A 21,503-nucleotide genomic window follows, 5' to 3' on the forward strand; every position below is an offset into this window, starting at 1 on the left:
AATTGGTTACCAAATAGCAAAATAGGGTTTGTACATCCCTAAATGTTTAGCGGTTGCAAACGGCCCCATTCCGCGAATCAGACCGTTTATGACCGCTAAAGACTTTGTACATGTGGCCCTTAGTTCCCATTTTGGGAGACCGTAACTAGGACTAAGCAATCTGGTGCAGCCAAGTCCCCTTCATGTGTTCATTATGAACGCCTCCAGGGGACCAGGATCACTCACTATGGCTGAGCTCCCTCCGTCACTGTGGCTTGGGAATAATACCCCCCTTCCCCAGCTAAGGCATACGAGCCGGGAGGCTAAAAACTATTGTACCTACTGAGTAACCACTCACTACAGTCAAGCGGCATGAGACGCGAGTATAACAGGCAAAAAGCGAGGAACGCTTATTTTGTGGTATTACCAGGCCCACGCACCTCAACATGAGTATCGTATCTGATAGCACTTAGAAATGAAAGCAGGCCTTTTGACAGGAGGAAGTTAATAAAAAGGGAAGAAAGATTAAGGTTGTAATGTTAGAATTGTTCTTTCTAGACTTTTTATTTATTTATAAGGGTGTCTGTCCCTGAGAGGCAGGCCTCGCACAGAAGGGACTGGTTCATGGAAGACCTACAAAGTGTTAATAATGTTTGCCAGTTAGAAGTGAGTGATTGTTTTGATTTCATCCATATAACCTGGTCCTGCCTGGGATCATGAAGGTCTGGAGTCAGGTGATAGATAATATAGAAAGACCCTTGGGCAATACTAGCATGACTGTTACGTTTCCCAGGTCCATGTGTGATGTGCTGCTCCAGTCCATTTTTTTTCTTCTTTGAATTCTGGTACTTGTAGTCCTGTGTTTTAAGTCTTAGTATTCAAAGAAAAAGCCCAGACTGGAGCAGCAGATCACACATGGGCCTGGTAATAGAGGCTGGGCTGTACCAGCCTACTGCAGACAGATGTATGCCTACTAGGCCTCCGCCCTTGACCCACAGGAGCAAAAGCGAGCTCTAAATTTTAATGCTCTTGCATTATTGTTGAATAAACGTGCCATCCAATGTATTGGAGGTCACCAGAGGGCTAGTCTCATAGCAGGTTGAAGTGAAGTGTAGAATAATGGGCGGTGGATGAAGGTATGACTTTTAAAAAGTAAGAAAGGAAAAAACCTACAGCAGAAAATTGTGGACAATATTAACAAGGCTTACGGAGTCAGAAGTTAATTGAAGGCGGAAATAAGTTTGACAGGTTCAATGATACGTTTATAACGAGGACTTAGTGACCGAAGCTGGAGCTCATTGCATAGCCTGTCGAATTGGACATATAGGACATGAAATTGAATGCAGTCTCAAACACAATGATACTGTGATTAGTGAAGAACCTATGTATGCCTAATACCAGTTGTATGTGTAAAGGTAACTTGCAGAACTTATGGATGCCCAATACCAGTTGTATGTGTAAAGGTAACTTGCAGAATACAAAGAATATTTCAATTTTGTGAAACTTCGTAAAGTGCTAAGCATTATTGTGAATATGTTCTGTTAAATGCCAATAAAAATACATAAAAAATTGAGATTGTTTTGTAAAAATCAAATGATAGTGATGATATAGTCTAGAATAGGGAACAGGTATGAACCCATACCTTCAAATCAGCAGCATATGTACAGTGTCTCAAAGAGTAAGTTGTAACCTTGGCATCTACTTGTGATGTACTGCAGCTCTGGGTACTGATGAAGTAGTAGCTTTTATTGCCGCAAGAAGTATAAGGTAGTAACAGAAACTATCTGGAGCTGAAGCATGTTTGCTATTGTCCCATAGGAGAATGTTAGGACTCTGATCAATTCCTCCCATTTATCTGTCAGTCTCAGAGATCCATTTATCATGCAGTGGGGGGTACCCAAGGAGAGCTTCTTCACTGGGTGCAAATCAAAAGTGCATCCCTCATGCACTTGCGCAACCTGTTGGTCCCTGGTACCTAGTGCCCTAGCCCTGGGTGTGAGAAGATAGCACCTGCAGGATATGGGGTCCACTTCAGAGTTTGTGCCTAGCTCTTCACACACAGCACATCACAAACAGAGCAGTTTCTGAGGAGCATCATGATCAGTCACATGACCGAAACCTAGGGCATCACCTTGTCCCCTCTCCCTCTAAAAACTCCAAATTGTGCACAGTTGCTTCACTTTGGATGATATTTCATGTTGAACAATAGTGTTTTTGCAAGGCTGGGCATCTCTAAAAATGCATTCCCTTCCCCTATAGGTACTCGCAAGAAGTATTGATTACTGCTATAATATGAGGTAATAAAGGCTCCAATTCTCCAAAACAAATACATTATTTTGTAATTCCATTTTCTATTGGATACTGTGTATTTTGATTCTATATGGTTTGGTTTCACCAATAATTGATTAAAAAACATACAATAACAAATAGGCCACATACTTCCTCCAGTGGTTGACCTCCCAAGGTTTGCAGTAATCCTGGAGAAAGACGTCAATGTGGTCTCCGAGCCTGATCAAACTTCTCCTTGTGTACTTCAGCTTCTTTTCCCTGGGAAGGTCTGCCGGCAAAGCCATTTTTCTCAGTGATTTCTTCATTGGCCTCATATATTCCTTACACTGAACATACAAACAAATGTGGTAATGTAAAAGCATGGGGAGAAATCCAAACTTACACACCTTTTGAAGCATCTGCCAGGCAGTGTAAGTACTATACAAAAGCTAACAATGCAGTGCGTCCTCAGTGTCCTACTCTATGGTGCAGCTGAATTTTTCAGATGGAAGGAAAGCTCTGGCAACAGAGAGCTGAGAAAAGAATTTGCCACTTTGAGTCTGGCAAATGCTTTTCCAGATTTAAAAAACAAAAGATTTTGACTGATGGATCCTTTTATTGTTCATTCATCGGTATATTCTGTATTCAACAAGGGAGATCAGCCAACACGTTTCGTCCTTTCACAGACAGGCCTAGGGCAATTTCAAGTCTAACAAGATCTGGGATGATGGGGACGTTGTCAGGCAACACAGCGCGGCACCCAAAGATGCTGCACTGCATTGTGTGACAGAGAGCAGGAGAGTACCACATTCACAAAGACATAGCTCTCTCCTCCCCTCTCCCTAGTGCCGACACTATTAGCTGCCAAGTGCCACACACACACCTTAGTACTATAGTGGTGAGGTGTGCCTGTGAGTCCAGCTTAGGTTTTGTACAGAAAGGGTACCTTTCATGTACAAAATACTATGCCTAGACAAGTTTAAAAGCTCTTCCTACTTTGTATGTGTGCTGCACAGTGCAGCATACATGCAAAGTTGGAAAAGCACGGAGAAATGAAAACATTTCTCTGTTTAACACCTAATTTCAAAAGACATTAATTTTTGGTGTTAAACCCTGTCTACTAATGTTAGTGAATAAGGTTTAGCATCAAAAGCATGGGTATGACGCAAAGTAATGCAAAGCAGCTTTTTGCGCTGCTTTGCGTTACTTTTCCATACAAACCAGTGCAAATATCGATTTGCGTTGTTTTGTTAATCCCCAAAAAGGTTCAGCGTTAAAAAAATAATGCTAAACCTTTGTGAATGTGGCCCATAGGCCCAGATTCTCAAAGCTATCACACAACACTGTGCAGCACCCACAGATGCTGCGCTGTGTTGCGTGACAGGGAGAGAACAGGAGAGCGCCATATTCACAAAGATATGGCTCTCTCCTCCCCTCTCCCTAGCACCAGCGTGGATTTTAGCTGCCGAGCACCACACACACACCTTAGAGCCATAGTGCTAGGGTGTGTGTGTGTGTGTGTGAATCTAGCATAGGTTTTGTACAGGAAGGGAACCCTGCCTATACAAACTACTAGTCCTAGACAAGTTTAAAAGTTGTTCCTACTTTGTATTTGTGCTGCACAGTGCAGCGCACATGCAAGGTTGGAAAAGCACGGAGAAATGAAAACATTTCTCCATTTAACGTCAGGTTTCAAAAGGCATTAACTTTTGGCACTAAACCCTGTCTACTAATGTTAATGAACAGGATTTTGCATCAAAAAGCATGGGTGGTAGTACAGGTATGAACATGTACCACCCATGTAACGTCCCAATGACGCAAATTAATGCAACACAGCATTTTGCGCTGCTTTGTGTTACTTTTACATACAAAACAACGCAAACACCAATATGCGTTGGTTTGTTAGTCCCCAAAAATGTTTAGCTTCGGTTTAGCTTAAAAAAGTAACGTTAACCAGACGCTTAACATTTGTGAATCTGGCCTATAGTCTGTTAATGGAGGGCAGAATCTTCATTTGTTTATTGTGGCTGTATTATCGAAGAATGTGTAATAGACAAGGGTAGTAAACCGTGAAAAACTATCTGAAGGTCAGATTAGGACCCAAAGTGATAGTATGTGGTCTGCCTCACGTCTGTTTGCGGTGTCTGACAGACAGAATGAACAATAAATTAATTCAAAATGTTTCGACTAACTGAATCTTCTAACATTAAGATGTACAAAATTGAGTGATTTACTTTTTTTGATGTTTGTGTGTCTTACTATTCAATTTCCTCTGGGATAGGAGGCCTTACCCATGGTCTGTTGAACGTGTAGGACATCAACACTTTCCAAAAATATTTCACAGCGATACAGTGAGTTGTCAGGAATTTGGACCCCTAAATGTTCCTCATACAGTTTTAAAAATACACCATGTTTTAAAAAAGGGATGTAGTTCTTGTTTAGCCCTGAGATTTAAATTTGCCAAACCCTTTAGGTTTACTACACATTCAATGAAAGCACTTTTCTAACCTCAAAAATGGAAAGAATGTTATACTCTGAATCTTTTTCATTGTCTACATTTTTCGATGTTGCCTTTTTCCAAAGCAAGTTTGACCTACTATCACCCATAATAATATATTTTTGCAAGCTGACATTAGATTTGATAGGATCATGTCTTTCAGAAATAATCATCGAAGATATCTTACAATTTTAAAGGTGTCTGTCCCGAGGCCTTCTGCACAGTGGATGAGTACATCTTCTTTGGGAGCATTTGATGAGCTGCTTTCCAGGGAGGGCTCCAGGCTCACCTGAAAATGGTAATACACGTGAGGCTGAGGTTATGGACATCATACAGATGACATTTTTATTGATATTTTACTGTGCCATGTATCCCATGTGATTTTGAGATCATTTTAATGTATGCCTGTGAATGTCAAATTACACTATTTTTAAAGCAGTCCACTGAAACAATTTAGAAAAAATGATGAGGCTGGAGTTCATGCTCCAAATTGTGCAAATACATGTCAAAACAGGCATAAAATACAATAGGAAAACACTTTTCCCAAACTCCTCACAAAAGTTCAGTTAATGTACGAACAAAGTAGTAATAGTCTGAAATAGCTCTTAAACTGTATAAACAATTTGAAGAAAAACTGCATGCAGCTTCATTATACTGTGGGGGAAATCTCCATATTGCTGGTAATGTCCAATTGCTGTAGTAATGTTACTGTAGGGTATCAGTACTGGAGTTGAAGTAGAGGTAGAATGTAAGCATAAATGACGGCAAATTGTTTACTACTCATTTCTGCTAATTTAGTTCTCCGTTTCCACCAGCAAAAGGCAGAATGGAAGACGTGGCAATAAACGGAAAGTACTGTAAGTATGCAGAAACCTGATTTCAGCACAATTTTCCCCCTAAAATTCCATTAGCGAAACAATCTGAGCAATATCGGACTTTAGGGAGGGGTGATATATAATGTAAATAATCATGGAATAGCCTGAATCCGATCATTGCAATAAAGAGCTAGGTTTAATGATAGAAATCTACAAATGGCACAGAATCAGAAATGAGGAACAGAAGAAATGTAAATAATTATTGCATATTCAATCATATGTTTGCCCCCATCAAGCCTGGAGGCAGTTTTAGTGCTTCATTAATCTTTCCATCAAAACTTGTGCGAGGCGAGGAAGTGAGGTAAGGGAACCAGGTTCGAGTCTCAGCATTGGCTCAACATCCTGTGATTCTGGGCAAATCACTTAGGGCCTGATATGACTTGGCGGATGGGAAACTCCGTCACAAGCATGACAGGTATCCCACCCTCCGTTTTATAAGTTTCATAGGATATGATGGAACTTATAGTATGGCGGATGGGATATCCATCATGTTTGTGACTGAGTTTCCCATCCGCCAAGGTCATAATCAGGGCCTTAATTTTCCCCTACCGACAATTGAGCACCTTGAGACCCTCACGGGTAATTTGCTGTATTTTACAAATTCTGGATTCATTTATTTATGCAACAGGTTTGCTGGTGCCTATTTTCCCCATTTTCTCCCATCAAATTGGCACCCCTCATTCCATAAATAATTTTCTATTTGAATATGTCTGACCCTTCTGCTATGCAACAAATGAAAGAGATTTTTAAGTTTCTAAGATGGACCTGTTGTTTCTACAGACTGCATGGTTACACGAGTTTAGTGAGACTGTCCCTTTAAACTGCTTTTGTAGTTCTGGATTGATATTCATCGCTCAGAAAATTCAGAACTCATGAAAACGTCTTCACAATATTTGGTAAATTGAAGTTACAAAAATGTAAGATTAGATATTGCCCATTGAATACAAACTTGGTGCAACCCTACATATATCACTTGTGATCTAGTATCCTACATGTACTTCACCTTTGTCCTTTATGACACTATAATATGGTAAAGTGTGTGCTTGTGTGTGTATATATATATATATATATATATATATATATATATATATATATATATATGTGTGTATATATATATATATATATATATATATATATATTCATTTAAAAAGCAAAGGTTACTGGGATATTATAGCTAGGTTCTGAATTTACTCGCACAACACCAGAGAAAGTCAGCAGTTATAGTTACTATAAAGCGTGGCCTAAGGTAACTATAACTTACGCCCCACTATTTCTTCAATAATTTGACTTCTAATGTTTTATTGATATTTTTATTGACGCTACAAAAGTTATCATGAGTGCTGTAATATCTGGGGTAATTAGCAGTGCATGGCGAGGGTGCAAGGTATAGTTACTTTTGGCCGCAAGTTATTGTTACTTGAAATAACTCTAACTATAACTGCTGAATTTTTCTGGTCTTGTACGAGTAAATTCAGAACCCAATTATAACATCCATGTAACCTTTGTTTAAGTGAATTTCTAAGTTTTTTAAAATTCTATTTCCTAACTATAACTATTCCCCTATTATAATTAAGTCATTTTTCCCCGGGGAGGTGGTGGTCCCCAGGAAGCGCAGGTGGGTGGGTGCACGGCCTCCCCACTGACTATTGAATTGAAGCCCCGAGAAGGTGGCAGTCCCCGGGGCATAAATAAGCCCAGGAGGGGTTGCCTGAACTTTTTACATGCCGTTGGGACCTGGCCCACCAATGCGCTTTATTAAAACAAGCACAGGAGACCAAGCTCTTTTTTTTTTTTTTAGGTTTTTGCCATGAATTTGTGATGTTGTTGCAAATTTGTGGCAACGTTTTATTTTTTTAAAAGTGTCCCTACCCAGGGCCCTTTTTTTTTTTTTTCACTTTTCTTTAGGGACTTGGCTGAAGCTGAATCCTAAAATAGCTGTCAACACTTCCTGGTTGAAGTGTTGGCAGCCAATCAGAGCTCTGCAGATCTCTGCACAAGCTCAAATTATTCAAAAAGTCTTCGGGGAGGATCCACAGCCTTAGATATGCAAATTTGGATTTCCTTTTTTTCTCTTAAACTTCTGAATGGATTTACACCAAAAACCAAAAAGCATAATCTGCATACCAAAAGCTACCTTTCTGCCAAATTTGGTATAAATCCGGCCAGGGGTCCGGGTTGTATTCGTGTTCAAAGCTCCTATAGGAATTAACATAGGACACACATGCTTATTCACCCCCCTTTTACTCAGCCCCTGCTTGACGGATCACACTGAAATTTCACATGTGCAATAAGAATCATTAGCACACTTCCATTTTTTGGAAACTTTCGTGAAGATTCGTCAAACGGTGGCAAAGATATAGGCAAGTAAAAAACATGGTCCAAACAATAACCACCTACTGGCAACCGCCAGTAGGAAATATATAGAATATATATATATATATATATCCTACTGGCACATAACGCGTAGTTATGTTTAGATCTTAGTTTCCATTAAAACATTAAAAGGTGATTTTTGCTTTGCTTGCAACTTTGGTGCCATTTGACAAATCTTAACGAAACTTTCTATTCAAACAGTGAAAGTGGTTAAGTTTTGTCCTATTATGTAATGTGCAGATCTATTTGGGGGTGGGGGTAAAACAACAGTAAGGGTCAAAAAATGAGTGATTCTCATTTTAACTCCATAAACCTTTGCTATTTACTACAGCAAAAACTCTGAAAAGACTTCCAACAAACTTGGCATGAAATTAGAATTTTACTCAGAGGTGTGCATTTGCTTGGTTTGGTGCAGATTGGCTCAGTAGTTTTTAAGAAACCAGCATTACAAAGAGGTGTAGGATGTGCTTTAAAGCAGACGTTGTGGGGGCCAAAAGCAAATGATCTGGTAGCAGTGTGTGGCTGATGGGCTAAGGCCCAAATAAAACAAAAATTAAAAAGCAGATGCAAGAGGAGTGTGGAGCAGCGGTGTTTTATTCTAATTTAGTGTTCTTTGTATTCTTAGTATGAGGTCTTGTATTCTTTTATAGAAGTGCATCCTTTAAGTGTCGTTCCACGTTCTGTGCTCCTGCTTGGAACGGAGGTCTGCAGTTTGACCGGTTGGAGCAAGACGGCATCGCTGGAAGGACATTGGAGGATGAGCTCCACTGTTTAGCTTGTGAACAATAAATCTTCTTGGATAATGTCTTAGAGTTGCCTGGATTATTTGGAAGATACCTACACACTACATACTGACAACAAGATAGAGGAAGCTCAATGCGGAGCATTTGGGAGGCTATTGGCGGATATCGGGAGATGTTCCTGTTGGATCTACCAAGGAATACCATTACTGTGTTGGATCACAATTGTTGGGTGCTGTGCTTGCCGAAGAGCAGCTGCACCATTGCGGAGCCAGTTACTGTTGGGCTAATTTATCACAACTGCCGGCACCTAGGGGAAGGCTAGCTATTTGGCTGAGCCAACATTGTTGAGCTCATTTGTTTTGCAGTCGGCAGCAAGTAAGCATACTAGCGGCTACCCTGTCAATGTTCTGGATCCATTGGATGCGGCATACAGGCAAGCGTCTTTCTTTCTGCTGACACATTCCCTAGAGGGCGTGTGTGCCATGTACAAGTACACTAGCACGTAAATGTAGGGCGTGCTGCCATATTATTTACCACTGTTTACAACTAGGCAAATTAAGCAACTTGGATACATGCTGTTTGGACAAATGGCACTTGTGGGAAAGTGTGTGGCAGCAGATAATTGTTGGGGTTGCTTTTTGCATCACCTGGCATTTACTTCTCTTTGTCAAATCGAATTCTATCACATATTACTCTTTCTTGATATTTCACATCGTTGACCATTTTAACCTTGCCATGTTGGGAGGGGGAAGCGTTCAAAAACCTTTATACTTCATAGACAATCCAGGCAAACCTATGTTGGAGTGAAAACACGGGATACATGTTTTTAAAAATTACTTGGTGGCTATTGATGGTATTGGTTACAGCCCACCCAGGAAGTTGGCTATTCATTACAATTGTCTGGGCACCGAGGGACAAAAGATATTTGATAATTAGCCAGACATTCGAACCTCCTGAAGAGGAGGCATGTGATGCAGGCACTTGGAATGTGTACATAGAAGTTGAGAAGAGATTAGCACAACATTTTTCCAAAGAACCAAGTATTGTTTTGGAAAGATTTAACTTCTACTTGAGGAAGCAAACTTCTGAGTAAAATATAGACTGATATGTGGCTGCTCTCAGAAAAAATAGCCAGTATCTGTAGTTTCGAAAAATGCAAAGGATCAATAGCTAAGAGACCAAATATTATTGAATTGCTATTCAAAGAAAGTTTAGGAGGATTTTCTTTGTTGCACCAATCCTACCTTGGAAGAGACAGTGAAAATTGCAAAAGGCATTGAACGTTCTGCACAATCAGTGAAAGTGTTAGCTGGTGCATCTGGCTGTATATCTTATGCTACTGGTAATGTGAATGTGAATGCTGCAAAGAACATGCAGGAGCATTTTAAAGGTAATGGAATTATTAGGTTAAGTGCATGTTATAGAAGTGGATCATACAATCATAATAGTTTGAATTGTCCCACACGGGGTAAAAAGTGTAACAAATGCAGAAAGGTGGGACATTTTATGCAGGTTTGCAAGAGTGATGATACTGTTAAAGTTAATTGTGTTCCAGAAATTGAACAGAACTATTTTAACAGTGAGGAAAGTGTAAATACAGTGACTGTATTAATTGTTGATGTTGATCAAAAAGAGCTTTGTGTGCAAGCAGATAACCACAATATGCGGTTGATTGCTAAAAAAATGGACCCTTTTACAAGGTTAAAATAGGGGAAGTTGAGTTAAGAATAATGGTGGACTCAAGTTCACCAGTAACCATGATGTTTAAGGAATCTTTTAAATTGCACTGAGTACAACACTGCTTAAAAACCGGATTTTAGAGCTATAGCTTAGGGAGAGTCTGAAATTTAAACTGTTTTTTTTAAAAGATATTTTGCAATCTTCTGATAGGAGAATTTTCACAAAAATGCATGAACAGTTTACGGCCGGGATATCATGGGATGGGCGGATCAAGGGAGATTGGGCATTGTGCTAAGACCAGGCACCACTATTCCAGTATTGTTACTTGAGTACAACATGAGAGTATTGATCAAATTTTTTCAAAACATCCCACTGTGTTCTCTGATGAAATTGACACTAAGGATTTGAACACGAAATCATCTTAAAACAAGGTGCAGTGGCAGTGAAACATAAAGCACAGGATGGGCTCTCATCTGCGACAGAGAACTTAAGGAAAAACCTTGACCAACTCTGTTAAGATGAAGTTATTGAACTGGTTAATGCAGACAGGTGCATCAGTGCAGTGGTGGTAGCCAAAAAGAAAACTGGGCAGATCCATTACTGTGTTCACTGAAAAAAACATTATTGTGGACTGTCACCCACTGCCATAAATGAATGAGCTTCTGTCTATCTTGGAGGGGGAAAGTTCTTTAGTTATATCTGTCTTAAAGCGGCTTACCACCAAGTGCCACTGAAGGCAACATCACAATCCTTACCTCTTTCATCACCCCATTCTGGGCTTATAAGTATCTGCACTTGCCTTTCAGTCTTGCATCAGTGGCAAGCATAATTCAAAAGCTGATGTTTATGTTATTCAGGGAGTACTGGAGTACTAGCATTCCAGTTCGATATCCTTATTTTTGCCAAAACTGTGGTGGAGCACAATAGCATTTTAGACAGAGTGCATAACATAATGTGTAAGCATGGTATGACTGTATCTCAGGACAAATGTGAGTTTTTAACCAACAATGTAGAACATCTTGAGCACTGTATCACATCTGAAGGGATCAATCCAAAAGATGACCTTATAAAAGCTTTGAGGGAAGTGCCCATCCCTTGGAACAAGGAAGAGTTAAAGTCATTCTTGGGATTGAGAGATTATTACCCCAGATTTGGAGGGGGTACGCTACCCTCATGGAATCACTGAAGATGTGAAAGAAAAAGAGAGCTTTTGCAGGGGTCCTGAAGAGCAAAAAGTATTTCTGGATATCAAAGATACTTTAACCAAAGTTTCTGCATTGAAAACGTATACTAGCGGTCACAAATACATCATTACACAGGTAATGCAAGTGCTGTGGAACTAGGTGCAGTTTTATGTCAACATATTGGCAATGCTTAGTATACGATTGCTTTAGCATCTAGGGTCCTGTCTGAAATGGAAAAAATAGCACCACTGAGCGGGAAGCTCTTGCTTGTGCATGGGATGTTAAAAAATTTAGTATAATCTACAACACGGGGTAATAACCCATAGTCCAGGGGCTCGGGTATAAACAGTATCAGACACAAATGGTCCCCAACGGGGAAGTGTAGTCCTTGACTTTCACAGTCACTGTTTTGTTTTAGAACCCCTTTAACAACCAGGAAATCTTCAGACATGAAATGCAGTTTTATTTTTGTATTCCAAAAATAATTTTAAAACGAGAATATCATAATATCATAATATCATACTATCTATGGTGCTCATTTACAGTGATGGAGTAGTACAAAGTGACAAGATGAAAAAAGTGTACTGGTGCTATATATACACAACATACACATGTGACTGAAAGAGATGGTGTGATATTGTATGGAATATCTGTACATCGGGTATCCCTATCTACATTAACAATTAAAAACCAGTCCACATATATGAGTTCTGTCAATGTTTTGGCCCCAAGAATCAATTAATCAGTGCAGGGTCGTCATCAGGACAGAATATTTTGAGGAGACACCTTAAAACAAACAAAATATCAAGTATGAGAAATCTGAGGAATAAATATATTAAGTTTCCCTTTACAATGGCACTAAAAAACGTATTTTACCAGAGGGTATTTTGTTACTCTTTCCTTCTCTCCATGGATTATCACGGTTAAAAAGGCTTCTCATGAATACTAGAAATGAAATAAAACAGAAAACTCTGTTGTATAGACTCATTGATGCAACACTCATTTTCACCCTTAAAATATGAGAAAAACAAAATTCCCAGAATCCTTAGCCAACCAATGATTTCAAGTGGGCTAATTACATCTTTAATGAGATGCATCAATGGTTGATATATCTCGATTAAACCAGGTTAATAAGTGAGATTTATTGAAGTGAAATGCTGCTTGGCCCATAAATCCTCCAAAATGCAGTTATCTTAATGTTTACTGGCACCTTCAATGAGAGCCCCTTAAGTTCCAAATCATGCAATCCTACTTGTTTTGCTTGTAGAGATTAAAAAAATGCACAGAAGCAACAGCTTTTGACAATGGGTACTAACTAGTGTTTTTCAGTTCTTGTAGCAGTGGATGTATGATCAATTACTATCTAGACGATGGCAGTGTTTTGGAGGATTTATGGGCCAAGCAGCATTTCACAAATAACCGCATTGCGTTGACAAATAATCTGTGCGTACAATACAACTATTCTGCATGGTAACTGCATGTGTCATGTGTATAGGGAAAGCAACAGTGCAAGATACATGCAGGTCTCTGGAGGAGTTGGTCACTGATAATGGTGTTCAGTTGGTGTCGGAAAGTATGGAATTATTTCTGCGCGACAAGGGCATTACGCACTACAATGTACTGTGATATATACCACAGGCGAATGGTATCACTGATAGGGTCAACCGTTCATTTAAGGAAGGGATCCAAACTGCTTTGAAGTGTGGTGTAAATGTAGAAACATTCATTCAAAGTAAGGTCTGGGCCTACCATAATACACCTCACAGTGTTACAGGCGTATCACCTTTTATCTTGTAAAGGGGAGGCAATCTTGTACAGGTTTGTGTCCAAATTGGTTGAAGGAAAAATCATCAAGTAACTTGGAGGATGTTTGTAGATTTTAAGGAAGTGCAATCCAGAGTGAAAGTGGCTCAGGAAAAAAAGAAGACATACCATGATACGGTGTGAGTGTGGGTGGGAGAAGAGTTTGTGTAGGTTCCTGGGTTATGTTGAAAGACATGAGACCTTGGAAACCGATTGTGGATTTCCACTTTAACAGGCCATTTAAAGTATCCAAAGTGGCACGTTCATCTTGCAAGTTGGAAGATGGACGCTGGTGGTCCAAATTATGTTTTTTCTTAAATTATTTTTAGAGCACTGTAGCAAGAGACAAATTGCAGCAACCTTCTATAGGTACTGTGTTGAAAGATGATTATGTTTCACAACAGCAGCCTGTTGTTATAAGTAATGACTACAGAACTCACACTTCCGAAATGGATAAAGCAGATCCTATGCTGGATACCAATGCCATTAATACCACCAGTGAAGGTAACAACAAGAATGTTGACAAACATAACTGTAATAATAGTATTACTATTAGATGTGGTAGGTTGGCTAAAAAACGAGTTATTTGTAAGACTTTTCTGTTTAGTGTTTTTTTATTTGCATTTTTTTGTTTTATACAAAAGGGGGAGATGCGTTGTATTCTAATTTAGTGTTCTTTGTATTCTTAGTATGAGGTCTAGTATTCTTTTATGGAAGTACATCCTCTAAGCGTCGTTCCAAGGTCTGTGTTCCTGCTTGGAACAGAGGTCGGCAGTTTCACGGTTGGGACAGGACTGCACAGCTGGAAAGATGCTGGTGGGTGAGCTCCACAGTTTAGCTTGTCAACAATAAATCTTATTTTTGGATAATGTCTCAGAGTTGCCTACCCAGTACAAATGGAAAAGGAAGGGAGTGACCTGGCAGCAGCATGTAGCTTCTATGTCATCACTCAAACAAAGTAAAAAATGAAAAATATGTGTTAAAAAGTAATGAAACAAGGCTAATGGAAAGAAAAAGAAAAACATTTTAAAAATGATAACGAAGGAGGTAGGGAGGACTAGGAGAGCAATAGATGAGGGGGAAGGGGTTTTAGTTAGGGATGGTACTAAAACAAAACTAAACACACATTGGCAAAACCAATAGGTCTGCCTTTGCATGCTGGTGCAACAGTGACTTTTTTAAACATTTTGTTTTAGTACAAGAGTATGCCACAAAAATAAGAAGAAAAGAAAACAGACTGCCACCTAAAAGTGGCCACCATAGTTTTCTAATTAAATACTTACATTTAAACTGCATTCACTGAGATGGCTCACTTCAATTCAACTCAACTCAATTCAATTCAGTCTGTACACGATTATTTAAAAAACTAATAATTAAAGAACATTAAAACACAATAAAAATACATTACAGCAGATACTAAATACATAACAAAAATGTTTACGAATAAGCTAGAAACTCATTGTAGTATGCCTGCATTCTTTTAAAAGGTCCCCATAGAGTAACATACAACAAGGTCAGGCAAAATACACAGCAAATGAAATGTTGGTCTGTATTGTCAGAATCCCTGTCTTTTTTAAAATGGTCTTTGAAAGGCTCAAAGTATTTACAAAAGAGAGAAAAGTGCATCAATGTCTGGAGAGGTTTGTCATCACAAGGGCAGACCAAAATAATATCCGGGTCCTACTGCTCTAGCAGAAAGCTCATTGAACCTAAGTGAAATTTGGTTAAAAGTGATCGCTCCTGATGACGCAGAAAAGAAGGTCTAACAAATATTCATATATCATATAATCAAAATCGTATAAGGTAGTGTGATTTTAGCAAAGAAAAATAATGTACGTGGGAATTGTGCCCACTGAGTAGTTCGTCAATATTATAAACAAGCTTATATTAATCATGGAGAATAGAAAATGTAGTAATCCGTCATAATTACAAATGTATTCTATGATTTTCTTGTCAAAACTGTTATATGCTTAGCTTAAATTTAGTAGAGGCTTTGGCCTAGTCGCATGGTCTCAAACTTAACTGCGTGGTTTTCACTTGCATGAACAAAGACAGCATTTCATTTTAAAGGTTGTATTTTTCCAGTAGAGATGACTAATACGTTTATCTCAAGGTTTCGTACTAGGCCGGTTTCATCCCTTTTTAGCAAGGTCAGTTTCTGCAGGTGCGGACAATAAAAGTACTGATACCGAAATAATTGGCAAACTTTGTTGCAACTTGTGTTCCAAGGCTCCAAGGACAATGTATGCATAAATGAGTACTAGGAGAAAGACACTTTTCATTGGTCAAATTGAAGCCACCCCATGAACCCTCCAATGGAAGACCCTGAACAATTTGGAATGTTTCTTACTTAAACCCACCGGACAAAGAGAAGTCAGCCATTTTCCTTGATGCCATTTTTGAAGCCAAATGCCAGATGCCATCTTAGAGGACATCTCAATGCCCTTTTCACTATTCCAGAGAAAGAGACTTTGAGAATTCTCACCCTAGAGATTTTAACTTTAAACCTGCCCCGTCTTGCCCATGCAGTAACTTTACCCCATTCTCCTTGTTGCTGCAAGGAAACTTGCCCTAACTTTGCCCCTTTGAAATCTGCCCCATGCTGATCGAACCGGTTCCTGAAGGACGAAGACTTTTCTTGAATGCTGATTGTATTTGGTAATTATGAAAGGATAATTGTATTATGCATTGTGTTTTTTTTCCGTTTAGGTACCAACTGCTATTTTGATAGGGCCCAAGCTAGAAGTTTTCCAAATTTGTGTTGACTAAATTCGTTTTGCATGAAGCCCCACATGCCAGTGCTAATTAGAGGTTAGTTGAGGTACTCATCGGATGCACCATGTGGAATTGAAATCTTGTTATGCTGACTGATGTATGCAATTAGTCAAATTCAGTTACTCACATTAGTGATTTGCATTGCTATAACCAAGTGTATTATAATTCAGATTTTGCGTAGATTGCGTTTCTTCCGCCGTTATGGACAGCTAGTAATGTTCGTATACATATATCATTTGATTTTGAGACTCATATATATTGTTTTAGCTTTGTTAATATAGGGAAATAAACTCATTAACTTTTAATAAACTGGTGTGGTTATTCATAACTGAAAGGTCATGTTGCGTCAAATTACCGACTGTTATTGATTCCTAATGTGTTATTTTGATCTAGTAATGGAGTATTGGGTATCAATTACAATAGTTATTGATCATTGATTTAAGTGACCCAACTATTCTAGGATGAGGAGAGCCCAACTCGGCTAAAAGGTTCACCGACCTCCAACGTATCCAGGTACAGGTAATTTATAAGGGCTGTACGCGTTATCACTCCCAAACATTTCTCACTAGTGAAAGATAAAATTCAGCACCCCCATTGCATTTTAAGCACAATATATTCTCCCAAGGATGTCTTTTCAAGTTACCTGCCCTCTCTAGCAGCAGATGCAGAGCTCATAAGTAGCTCTTCTACTCACTCCTTTGTCCAACAAATGTGGATAGGTGGCTGTTTCACCATTATTTTTGTGATGGCAACAAGTAAAAATCATCACCCAGCCAAGCACTCAAATTGCATGCAGCTACAATGTCTCAATGTCACCCGAACATTTAAGAGCAACTTTAAAAAAGAGACAGGAAATATATCACCATCTAACTGTGCACCTGGAACATAAGCAAAATAAATAGCTGTTTCTTAAGATAAAAATGAATGTTAAAAAATCACACATTCAAAGACTTTGTCACTGAATAAAAAGAAGATATTTTTTAAGGTGATGTAAGCAATGTGATCAACCTTTGTGTAGTCACTAAAAGTGAAGGGAGCCAATGGGTAAAGTGGACTGACCCATTGCCCCATGGTGTTTGCTATGGTGGGCAGAAGCTAAATGTGAATGATAGGTCAAAATACCAGCAGATGAAGTCTACTGACCAAAAGGCCAGTTAGAAAACCCTTCTCTGCAGTGCAGAAGGCGATACACAGCAGGGATTGGCCACCCGTTATGAGTTGGGCGCAGGGCCTGGCTATAGGTCAGACCCTGTGGACAACCCCCACTGCGTATGGCCATAGGCCATACACAGTGATGGCTGGTATTCCACATAGTGTTTGGGAGCAGGCCTGGCTGTAGCCAAGGCCCTGTGTCCTACCCCTGCTGTGCTCAGCCAACGGCCTAAGGTTGTACCTGCCATGCAGGTGTGGGACTAGCCTCTCCAAGCACACCTCTATAGAGGGGAAGATTGTGCGTATCAGGCTTTTATGACAGTCTGGCCTCTCCACAAAGACCTCTATACAGAGTGCAGGCTGTGCGTAGTAAGATATGGTGAGAAACTGTTTTCTTCGTGAACACCTCTGTACAGGGTGAAGGCTTTCCATTTTAGAGTTTGGTGGGGGACTGACCTGTCCGCAAAGACCTCTGTACAGAGTATAGGCTATGCATAGTATGGTTTGGTGTGGGACTAGCCTGTCCGCAAAGATCTCTGTACCAGACTAAGGCTGAACATAGTATGGTTTGTGAGAGATTGGCCATGAGCAGCAAAGCCCTGCTCCCCCTCCGGCAGGAAGCCAACCCAGTTGATATCCACCCCACTTTTTATTTTAAATTTTTTACCCGATTCCTGTGAAGTATGAGGTAACATGTGGCCGCACTGGCTCCTTCAGGACTCCTTTGGGAGTCCAGGAAATGAGCTGACTCCCATGGGACTTATACAAGATTGCAGCAGCCTCCCTCCCAATTATTTTTTATTTGACCCCCAAAAGGACCCGGGGGCAGTGTACCCCTACCCTGCCTCCTTTTAACTTATTTCTTGTAGTGCCATCCACAACATTTTTCTTTTCAGCAGAACCATTACTTTCCCCCCAGGAGCAAAACGGCTGACAGGATAACAAGCCCCCTCAGCCAATTGGAACTCTTTTTTATTTTTATTTTCGCTCCAACTGGACCAACTGTCCATACATCTATACATTTTGAACCTTCATTTCTTAAAAAACTACTAGACAGATCTACATTAAATCACAAAAAGCATGCTTTCTAGGTAAAGATCAAGCTCTCCTCAAAATTTGGTGTCATTTTGTTCAGCTGTTGCTTCTGTATTGTTATCTTATTTTTCCAATGGAAATTGGATGCAAAAAATTGTTTTGGTCTCCCCTTTTTCTCAGCCCTCTCTTGATGGAAGCCCTGAAACTAAAGAGTAAGGAGGTGAGGTTAAAGAACTTTTTTTGAAGGTTTCGTGAAGATTCTTCAAACAGGCCAAAGTTATTAGCAAAACAAAAAAAGTGCTTCCTATGGAATCTCAAACCAAACTATAAGTACATGATGGCGACTGGCTACTTGGAGGATGATATAGTGATAAATAACCATTTAACTTTCGTTGAGGAGGATGTCAACAAAACAGGATTTTGTCGAAGTCTACCATGAAAAGAGATAGAACTGGGATGATCCAGCCTGGTCCCTCACCCCGAAATCTCAACCAGCCACCAGCTATTCACCGTACCTCCAAAGGCTTCATGTCCTTATGTTGGTGAGTTAATGTCTAGAAACAGCGAATCCAAACTTCAGTGTAGCACTTTGAAGCCAGAAGGATAAAAGTATATTAAAACACAGAGAAAATCCATCTGCTCTGAGTTCACACGCTTGAACCAAAGCAGGCCTCTGTGACATCACTAGGCAAGTTCTGATGATGTCACACGGTTCTGATGACAATGGTGACATACTGACAGCAGCAGGAGATGCACAGAGAACACAAAGGCTGGGTCGTGGTAGCTTCCTTTAAAGCTGTGGAACTGCACGCATGCAACATCGTCCAAATGAAAGGCGGAGTTGTCAATTAATGTGTTTCCGTGTTCGGAACATATATTTATGCACACCTGGGCTTAAATTGTGCTACATTTGTATACCAGCTTACACTAGGAAGGTGACCCTTCGCACTATAAGCTGAGTTTACATGAATTGAACGGTCAAAATGAGTTAGTTGAGCCCTGCTGGAAGCATCCACTTTTAAAGTGCAGCTTTTAGTTAAATTCAAAGATTACACGGTTTGCTTCTTATTTTTCGGTGGAAGATGTGTATGTTATAAAGATTTTATCTATACCAACACAAAACCAGACACATGCAGCATTAAGTGAACAGTTTAATGTAGCAAATTGTGCCATGGCTTCCCTTCACATTGATTAAAACTGCCACGGAAACAAAAGTGGTTGGGAAACTGGTCTTTAATTTAAAGACAAAGACAGGTTTATTGAATTAAACATATACAACTTGGAGACCTAGTGCAATAGACATTGCATAAATCTGGCGCTATGATACACTTATATTTGCTGAGCAACGACCAAATGGGCATCTTTTCTGTACTACCTGAGATCTTTTTCAGTTCTTTCGTTTAGCTTAGTCTAAATTCCTCCAGTAAAAGGTTGTTGACACTAATAGCATTAAAACGTCTGATGGGGACAGGCCACATGTTCTTTAATCAAGAAATCCGTCTGCTTGCTTGCAGGTCAGTGGGGTGCTGGGATCCATGTTCTGCCACATACTTCACACTAGGGGGATGTTGTAAAGATAATGTATTCACATATAAAGAGAGCAGACAGGTACTCTGTCCTCTTAGTGAACAGTCTCCAGTTTCTTCTCGTTGACCAACCGTTTTCCTCTAGATTACCTAATAGCAAACATTGTATATTCACTGTGTTACTTCATTCACCGTGTACTACATTATAACACATTACATATACATAACAGAGGCCCCCTTTTTTTAACAGAAAAAAAATAATTTATACATATATCACCCCCTCAACAATAAAATTAAAAGGTGGATAAACAACAAACAATAAAAATAACTTCTCTATATTGATTAAATACATTTTACAAAAAAAGTCACTTAGCATCATTGCATTATAACGGAAAATGTTCTTAAATATTATCTTTCAACCATATGGGCGGTCTTCTTTCCCTTTTAGATTCTTCATGTGAGGTCAAATTCCCGTTGCATACATTCTTTTCCAGTGACAGATTCTTTTACACAACCCTCATTTGATTGACTCTCATCATTTATATCGTTGAACTCCAACCAGTATTTTCTGAATTGCTGCAACTCGAATTGTCTTCATTACTCATGATGTAGCTGAGATTTTAGTACTGTCCCTCATGTCATAGTGATCATCTATTCGTGACAATTTATGAGTTATGTTAAGCAAAAGTACTAATAGCTTAGTTGTAAAGTGGTGCACTGAAAAGCCATTTTAATGTGCATTCACTGTACGATATCAGTTTAAATGCATGTGGTATAGCCATCAGAGCTCATGTATAACAAATTAATCAATCATTATGTTATAATTCACGATGTAAATTAACAGTGTGGGCTAAAACAATAACAGATTTCATGTAAGAAATATTTTAAAAGTGACATGCAAATGTAGAGAATGCAGTTACATGTTATAGTTACACGAAAGGGTTAACAGATTTATGTTGTTTTGAGTTGACTGTAAAATGAACACTGACAAAAGTTTATTAATATTGAGTTTATAGGGCGTGGCCAAGCAAGATGGCCGGCGCGCTCCTAGTGAGCTCCCGCTATCCTGGCCTGATCCTGGCATAATCCTTGTGTGCCTGGGACAATAGGTGCCCCCCCCCTCTGCAAGGGAAGGTGCCCTGGTCACATCGGCACGCAAGGAATGCGGCCGGGCAGCGCGAGGAGGAGGCAGCAGCTCGGCTGCATCCATCACACTTCCTGCACTTTCTCTGCTGTGTGCTGGTGGTCAGATGGCCCCTTAAAGTGGATTTGCGGGCTTGCTGGCCCCTGGATGTGCGCGGATCTGCCGGTTGGGCTGGTGCGGCTGTGGGCTTGGAGCGGCCTGCTGGGCACTTGAGGAGGGACCTGGCTCACGCGGACAGCGTGGGCTGGACAGGGGGCCAGCTCAGAAAGACAGTGGAAAGAAGGGGCCCAGGCAGGGGGCCGTGGACCAGTAGAGTGGCGGCTGTGAGGAGCATCTGGAGAGCGGCCGAATGGATTGAGGTGCAGCTCGGAGGGGGAAGGCTATAGCTCCCCCACATGGAGAGCTGGCTTATTGGTGCATGGTCCAGGCCCTGGTCGCGGGCCCATCGAGTGAAGAAGCACTGGTCTTG

The 21,503-nt window shown here is 40.0% G+C and overlaps 1 protein-coding gene across 1 annotated transcript in view; it reads right to left on the reverse strand.

Annotated features, from left to right (window-relative positions):
- Nucleotides 1–21,100, reverse strand: part of CHCT1 (CHD1 helical C-terminal domain containing 1) — a 184,882-nt gene extending 163,782 nt beyond the window's left edge. Inside the window, exons 1-3 of the mRNA XM_069227258.1 lie at nucleotides 21,038–21,100; nucleotides 4,932–5,033; nucleotides 2,419–2,594 (exon numbers count right to left, since the gene is read on the reverse strand). Coding sequence (XP_069083359.1) covers nucleotides 2,419–2,594; nucleotides 4,932–5,033; nucleotides 21,038–21,100 — 341 coding nt within the window. The remainder of the gene's footprint in view (nucleotides 1–2,418; nucleotides 2,595–4,931; nucleotides 5,034–21,037) is intronic.
- Between the last annotated feature and the right edge of the window lie 403 nt (nucleotides 21,101–21,503).

The sequence above is a fragment of the Pleurodeles waltl genome, chromosome 3_2 (genome assembly GCF_031143425.1).
Source record: "Pleurodeles waltl isolate 20211129_DDA chromosome 3_2, aPleWal1.hap1.20221129, whole genome shotgun sequence".
Lineage (NCBI taxonomy): Eukaryota > Metazoa > Chordata > Amphibia > Caudata > Salamandridae > Pleurodeles > Pleurodeles waltl.